A 7,773-nucleotide genomic window follows, 5' to 3' on the forward strand; every position below is an offset into this window, starting at 1 on the left:
GGGTCACACTTCCCCTGAAGGACGAAGTTCGCAGTCTAGGAGTACTTCTGGACTCGTCTCTGCAGTTGACATCTCAAGTAGATGCGACGATCAGAAGTGCTTGCTATCAACTTCGGTTGATACGCCAACTGCGACCCTACCTAGGCCAAAGGGACCTTGAAACAGTGGTACATGCTCTGGTAACCTCTCGCTTAGATTTCAGTAATGCGCTTTACATAGGGCAACCCTTGTACCAAACTCAGAAGCTTCAGTTAGTACAAAATATGACAGCCAGATTGGTCACCAGTGCGTCCAGGTTTGACCATATAACACCTATTCTGAAAGATCTTCACTGGCTGCCTATTCGCTTCTGACCACAATACAAGGTGTTGGTTATTACCTATAAAACCCTACATGGCTTGGGCCCGAGTTACTTGAGGGACCGCATCTCCCTATATAATCCGCCCCACACACTCAGAACAAACCAGGAAGAACGTGCTGGAAATTCCACCTTCTAAATATGTTATTACATCCCAGATGGCCTTCTCAGTAGCGGCCCCACAGATTTGGAATAGTCTCCCTGAGGAACTCTGTCTGATCACCCCCCTGGAAACATTTAAAAAGAGGCTTAAAACCTTCCTCTTCTGTAAAGCCTTCCCCTCTGGAAAAGGAAGTTATGTACTTGATCCCATCAACTCTCTGCCTCACCCTATTGAATGATTGTTTTTATATCTGTATATTGTAATTGTTTTTTTATTTGTTTTATTTATATACCGCTATTCCAGAGATCATAGTGGTGAACAGCAAGTAAGCTAATTAGCAAGTAAGCTAATTTGCCCCCAACAGTCTGGGTACTCATTTTAGCGACCTCGGAAGGATGCAAGCCTGAGTCGAGCTTGGGCCCTTTTGCTGGTCTTGAACTCGCAACCTTGTGGTTTTGAGTGAATGGCTGCAGTACAGGCATATTGTACATTGTGTTATTGGTTTTTATCTATTTTATGATGTTTGTAATTGGTTTTAATTCTATGTAAACTGCTTTGATCTTTGATCTTTTGGAAAAGCGGTATATAAATAAAATTGTTGTTGTTGTTGTTGTTGTTGTTGTTGTATGATAGCCCTGTTTAAATACTTGAAGGGATGTCACATTGAGGAGGGAGCAAGCTTGCTTTCTGCTGCTCCAGAGACTAGGACCTGGAGCAATGGATGCAAGCTCCAGGAAAAGAGATTCCACCTCAACATTAGGAGGAACTTCCTGATAGTAAGGGCTGTTCGATAGTGGAACACACTTCCTCGGACTGTAGTGGAGTCTCCCTCCTTGGAGGTCTTTAAGCAGAGGCTGGATGGCTATCTGTTGGGTACACTTTGATTAGGATTTCCTGCATGGCAGAAGGGAGTTGGACTGGATGGCCCTTCTCTTCAGTGTTGCCAACAAGCCTGGAAGATAATTCCCGGAAATGTTTGTCCAAAACCCGCTGAATCCCCCCAGATCACACGGAATATTCAGTCACAATTCCCGGAAAATTCCCATAATGTTAAAATGGCAGATGTTTTGCAAATAAACGTAAACCTAATTGAATAAAAATAACTGTAACTTATTTCAACTCTCAAAATCACAACTGAACCAAACAAAGAATCTTTCAGTCCTTTTAAGATGTTTATTTTGACATGAAGGGGTTTCAGGAAGCTTTGTGCCAAATAGAAATGTGTTCGGCTGCAACCGCACTGCAGAAATAAATCCAGTTTGACACCCTTTTAATTGCCCTGGCTCAGTGCTAGGGAATCCTGGGAATTCTAGTTTTCGGAGACATTTAACCTTCTCTCTCAGCAAACTCTGGTGTGACAACAAACTACAATTCCCAGGATTTCATAGCATTGGGTCATCATGGCAGTTAAAACGGTATGAAACTGGATTGTCTCTGAAGTGAAGAGGCAGCCTGAGTTAGGTCCAAGACACACTGCAGAAATAAACCAGTTCAAGACCACTTTAGGTGCCCTGGCTCAGTGCTATGGAATCCTGGGAATTGTCTCTGGAGTCTGGAGTGAAGATGCAGCCTGAGTTGGGTCCAAGACACACTGCAGAAATAATCCAGTTTGAGACCACTTTAACTGCCTTGGCTCAGTGCTAGGGAACCCTGGGAAGTGTAGTTTTGTGAGACATTGAGCCTTCTTTATCAAAAAGAGCTCTGGTGCCACAACAAACTACAATTCCCAGGATTCCCTAGCACTGAGCCAGGAGAGTTAAAGCAGTCACAAACTGGATTATTTCTGCAGTGTTTTGGACCTTCGTTATTAAAAATGCTCAAGGTCCAATCCATACTGCAGAAATAATCCAGTTTGAGACCGCTTTAACTGCCCTGGCTCAGTGCTAGGGAACTCTGGGAATTGTAGTTTTGTGAGAAAGAGCTCCGGTGCCACAATGAATTACAATTCCCATGCATCTGAGGAAGTATGCTTAAGTCTAGGAAAGCTCATGCTGCCAACTTTTCTTTCAGTGAGACTCAAAGGTGCTACAAGATCTATCTCTCTATCATCATCACCATTATTATTATTATTATCATTATCAAATCCAAATGCAGCTGAAGAAGTGGACTTAAACTGGCAACACTGATATGCTGTAGACTCATTCTCTGGGGCTGTGATCTGGAAGAGTGGAGGCAATTCCCTTCTCAAACCAGGGAATCCTGGGAATTGTAGTTTGTTGTGACATGTTGAGACACTGCTTTTACCGGCAGCCAGGGCTCCATGCATGGAATTCTGGGCTTGGTGGTTTGTTGTGCCCAGAATCCTATCATCGCAGGGAGCCTTGCAGTTAGAAGCAGTGCCAAACTGGATTATTTCTGCAGTATGGATGGCAATGGAAAAGGGAACGAAAAAGAGAGCCACAAAACAAAATTCTTGGAAGACAGGGCAGGGATGCCAACTTACTTCTCTTCCAGCTCTATGACTCTATTATTTGTTTCACTCGCCTTCCTACCAAAAGGTCATCCAATTGATGCCAGTTCCTGCTTTTTCTGCCATTACCTCCATTGGCCACACAAAGGCACTGTTGTTTGCATATTTATTTTTTGAAATACTTGCACTCATCTGGCAGGCAGCCCAGTCAGTGTTGGCTTACTAGAACATAGAGCCCCAGATGAAGGGTTACAACCACCTCTGGGAGACTTTAAAAGGCTGTCTGCCCAGCAGAAATTGGAGAAAGGCAGTCGAAGAGTTCCTGCATGGCAGGGGGTTGGACTGGATGTTCCTTGCGGTCTCTTCCAACTCTAGGCCATGAGTCTATGAATCAAACGGTTATTTTAAAAAACACCCCACAATACAATTAGTTACAACTGGGTGTTCTTTGCTGGCACAGAAAAAGCAACTGCATGTGTCTGCTGCCCTGGTAGTAGGGCTAAATGAGTGCCAACAACAGTTGAGTGTGTCCCCTGACAGAACTGGAAATCAAACCCTTTCATACTACAGAATGAAAGTATTATGACCCCATTTTAAATGCCAAGGTGACATCCTATAGAATGCTGGGATTTCCAGTTTAAGGAGAGATATGTAGAATCCTCAGCCAGAGAGCTCTAATGCTCTCTTTGTGTCTGTGTTGTGTGCACCTTCAAGTTGTTTCTGACTTATAGCGACTCTATCATGGAAAAGTTTGTTTGGAGGGGGTTTGCCATTGCTTTCCCCCAAGGCTGAGAGAGTGTGCCAGGGTCACCCAGTGGGTTTCATGGCTGAGCTGGGAATCAAACCCTGGACTTCAGAGTCACAGTCCAATGCTGAAGACACTACACCACACTAGCTCTCTACTACAAATTTGGATGTTTATGATCTTTTATCTATATATTAGTGTTTATGGCACCATTGATGTACAGGGCACTTTACAACAGAAGAAAACATTTATAACTACCTCAATATACAGTTGGTGCTCCATTGTTGTTGTTGTTATTATTATTATTATTATTATTATTAAGCTCTATTTATAAAGCGCTATAAATTTATACAGCGCAGAAAATACAATCAATTCAAATAGATTAAATAAACCTGACTTATGATGTACATTCTAGGAAAATAATGAAACATAATACATACTAATACACATCTTAACATTCAAAGAATAAAATATAGCAGACAACAAATTAAAGTAAAGATATCCATGGATCCATATCCATATCCACAGATTTTTTTTAATCGATGGATTCAAGCGTCCATGGATTGAAAATATTCCCCCGCCAAAAATGTAAATTCTACAAATCATTTGCCATTTTATATAAGGAACACTATTTTACTCTGCCGTTGTAATCCAGAGGTTTTTGTATCCACTGGGGTCCTGGAACCAAACCCCAGCAAATAATAAGGGCCCACTGTAAAATACTAAAAGACAGTACTAAAAATGCAACAGTAAAATAAAACAGAAAGCTACGCACAGAAACATAGAATACAAAATAAAACAAATTGTCATATTATTCTGAAAATTGTATTTGTTTCATTTATTCTCAGTCTCATTACATCGTGTCACCCTGGATCTATATATGAGAGGAAAAGGAAATATTCTAGCCTTTTTAGTGCACCATCATTCAGTCCAAAAAGTCTACAGTCCTTTTGCAAATAAGGAAAATAAGAAGTTTTAAACTGTTGGGTAACTTGGGTTGTTTTTTTTTCTTTAAAAGCCCATATGAAGTGTGTAGTGGTTTCAATTTTGGATTCCAACTCTAGAGGTCAGGGTTCAAATCCTGGCTCGGCCATGAAAACTCACAGGCCACATTGTGGCAAGCCTCCCCTTTGCAAACCCACCAGGTGACCTTGAGTAAGTCACACTCTCTCAGCCTCAGGGCCAGGCAATGGCAAACCTCCACCTCTTTCCCTCTCCTGGCCATCCATGTGCTCCAGCATCAGATTGGTAGGGTCTAAAGACAAAAAATAGATGCCAGTTTTGGGGCTTGGCTTCAATCACATGATAGGAAGCGGAAAACAAAGAGAAAGCCTCTTTTAAAAGAATAATAATAATAATAATAATAATAATAATCTAACAATAAGAAGAAAACTGAACAACATTGATTGCAATACCATTGCATTCCCCAACTAATCAAGGAGTCTTATGAGATCCTTATGAGATCCTGCCTTTATGTATCCTGTGCATCCAAATCTCTTAATTTGGACCAATGCCCTTTAAATTTAATTTGTCCTCAGTCCTCTGTGTTGTCCTCACGATCTCCAGCAAGGAAGCAAGAACCTGCCTGTGTTTGAGAGGTTTGCAAAACAAGAGTATTGATCATTGATTCATTGATGGATGGATTGATGAGTTTGTGTGGAATCACTGCAGAAGGAAGAGAGAACCCGGTCTGCCAGGGGAAGGAGCGACTTCAGCAGCAAAATCGGTAGGAAAGCCCCAAGATTTGTGAAAAGGGTGGGTCCACACTGCAGAATGAAAGCAGTACGACACCGCTTTAACTGCCAATGGCTCTATGCTGAAGAATTCTGGGATCTGTAGTTTGGTGAGGCATCAGACCCCTCTCTCTCTCTCTCTCTCTCTTTCCTCCCCCCTTCTCTCAATGACAGACCAGGTAGAATACCCCACCAAACTATAGATCCCAGGATTCTGTTGGAATGAGTCAGGGCTTTCATTCTGCAGTGTGGATGCACCCAAAAAGGAGAGGAATGGGAAAGTTCACAGGGCTATGGAAGTGTGATTGTGGGCGGGTAGGTGGGTGGGTGTGCACATGCACTCCTTTGGGTGCATCTACACTGTAGAAATAATGCATTTTGTTTTCGCTTTAACTGCCATGGCTCCATCCTCCAGAATCCTGGGATTTGTGGTATATGTGTCCCTTCCTCTCCTGAACCAGGGCTCAGTCCAGCTGTGTGCCCTGCAGTGCAATAGAGCACATATCATTTGAGCTAGCAAAGCGTAGTAGTGGTTTGAGCATTGGACTATGTCTCTGGAAGTCAGGTTTCAAATCCCCACTTGGCCATGGAAACCACTGAGTGATCTTGGCACACTCTCAGCCTCAGAGGATGGCCATGGCAAACTCCCTCTGACAAAACTTGCCAAGAAAACCTCTTGATAGGGTTGCCTTACAGTCACCAGAGGTCAGAAATGGCTTGAAGGCGCACAACAGCAACAATATTATTTAGGCCACCTGAACAGTTTATTTTTTTAGAAAGTCAGTGTTGGTGTATATAGCACAAGGAGGGGGTGAAAGGTTCACTTTATTTAGTGTCTAATTCTTCCAACAGTTCAATCTGAAAGTAGCAAAATACTGTCTGCCTGATCTGGAAACCATCAAACCCAATGAGGAGAAACTTAGGGAACGTATGTTTAGCCTGGAGAAGAGAAGGTTAAGATAGCCTTTGTGTCACACAATAGCCCTGTTTAACTATTTCAAAGGATGTCATATTGAGGATGGAGCAAGCTTGTTTTCTGCTGCTCCAGAGAAGAGGACCCGGAACAATGGATTCAAACAAAAGAGATCCACTTAAAATTAGGAAAAGTTCCTGATGGTAAAAGTTGATTGACAGTGGAATATGCTGCCTCAAACTGTGTGGTCTCCTGTGGAAGTTTTTAAACAGAGGCTGGATGACCATTTGTTGGGAGTGTTTTGACTGTGTCATCTAGCATGTCAGAATAGGGTTGGAATGGGTGACCCTTGGGATCCCTTCCAACTCTATGATCCTATGCCCTCTTTAACCGGACAATTACGTTTGAATGGGCTGTTACATTGGTATCAGGAAACTCTTTGCTGTCCCCTTAAGAAAGGCTTCTCCAGCATGGTGCCCTCTAGAATTGGTACCAGTTTTTACTATTTACTATTCATCAATATTTACTATTCACCAACTACAGTGCACTGTCTGTAGTCCTAAAGAGTCAGCTGTTGCCAACTTATCCTTGGCTGATCAAGGAAAAAAATATCACACACCCTGTATGATCCCACCCAAAATATCCCCCCATACTGGTCTGTGCTGTGTGTGTCTGTATGTGAAAAATATATTTTGTTTCTCATAATGAATTATGTGACTGTATTCCGCAGAGAAACAAGTGGCTTTGCTGGATTTGAACCAAAGATCTATCCAAGCAGAAAACATGCAAGAAGATCATGGCAGTGTCATCTCATTGGGTAACTACGCCTTTCTTCCATCTTGGATTTGGATGCTGAGTTCCTATCTTAGTTTTCCTCAGCTCAGCCACTGTGGGAACAGAATTTTGTCCCACGTATCCTTTTGCTCTCATCCAACATGGCTGCTTTTGTGTTCTTAGAATAGCAAAGTGGGATGGGAATAGCCCTGTTTGTCTGGAATATCAGCACGCAAAAGGATCTTATAGCATCGTTGAGACAAAGAAATTGTAGTATGAGCTTTTGTAGACTTGGTCTGCTTCCTCAGATGCATGGAGTGAATTGGTGTCCAGGAAGGACCTTTATCATCAGACTCTATGTATTTCTATAGCTTTCATAAAGTCCGATTACAAAATTCAAAGATATGGTTCAAAAATATATGTTAGTCTGTAAAATAAGTATGTAGAGAGATCTTGTAGCCTTTTAAGACTAAGAAATTTATCACACAGGGCTCCAGGCAGGGACATGAACGGGACAAAAGGAGCCTGGAAGAGAACGGAACGAGTGGGGGATGCATTTTACTGCACACAGGAGTCCCTCTCATATTCTGTTTCTTGCCCTTCTGTTCGCTATATGTCCCAGAGGAGGAGATTTTAAAGAACTGTTTAAACCAGGGGTAGGCAACCTGCGGCCCGCGGGCCGGATGCGGGCCGGCAAGGCCTTGGGACCGGCCCCAGCCCGGTCCTGCTGCCAATTG

The 7,773-nt window shown here is 42.7% G+C and overlaps 2 protein-coding genes across 4 annotated transcripts in view; both read left to right on the forward strand.

The window, feature by feature from the left end:
- The window catches only part of LOC121921983 (zinc finger protein RFP-like), a 34,148-nt gene that overhangs the window by 21,208 nt on the left and 5,167 nt on the right, over positions 1–7,773 (forward strand). The gene's annotated exons all lie outside the window — the stretch shown is intronic.
- The window catches only part of LOC121921996 (zinc finger protein 239-like), a 16,457-nt gene continuing 13,621 nt past the window's right edge, over positions 4,938–7,773 (forward strand). Inside the window, exons 1-2 of the mRNA XM_042450842.1 lie at positions 4,938–5,342; positions 6,993–7,079. Coding sequence (XP_042306776.1) covers positions 7,046–7,079 — 34 coding nt within the window. The 5' untranslated portion in view covers positions 4,938–5,342; positions 6,993–7,045. The remainder of the gene's footprint in view (positions 5,343–6,992; positions 7,080–7,773) is intronic.

This window comes from Sceloporus undulatus, chromosome 2, assembly GCF_019175285.1.
Source record: "Sceloporus undulatus isolate JIND9_A2432 ecotype Alabama chromosome 2, SceUnd_v1.1, whole genome shotgun sequence".
Classification (NCBI taxonomy): domain Eukaryota; kingdom Metazoa; phylum Chordata; class Lepidosauria; order Squamata; family Phrynosomatidae; genus Sceloporus; species Sceloporus undulatus.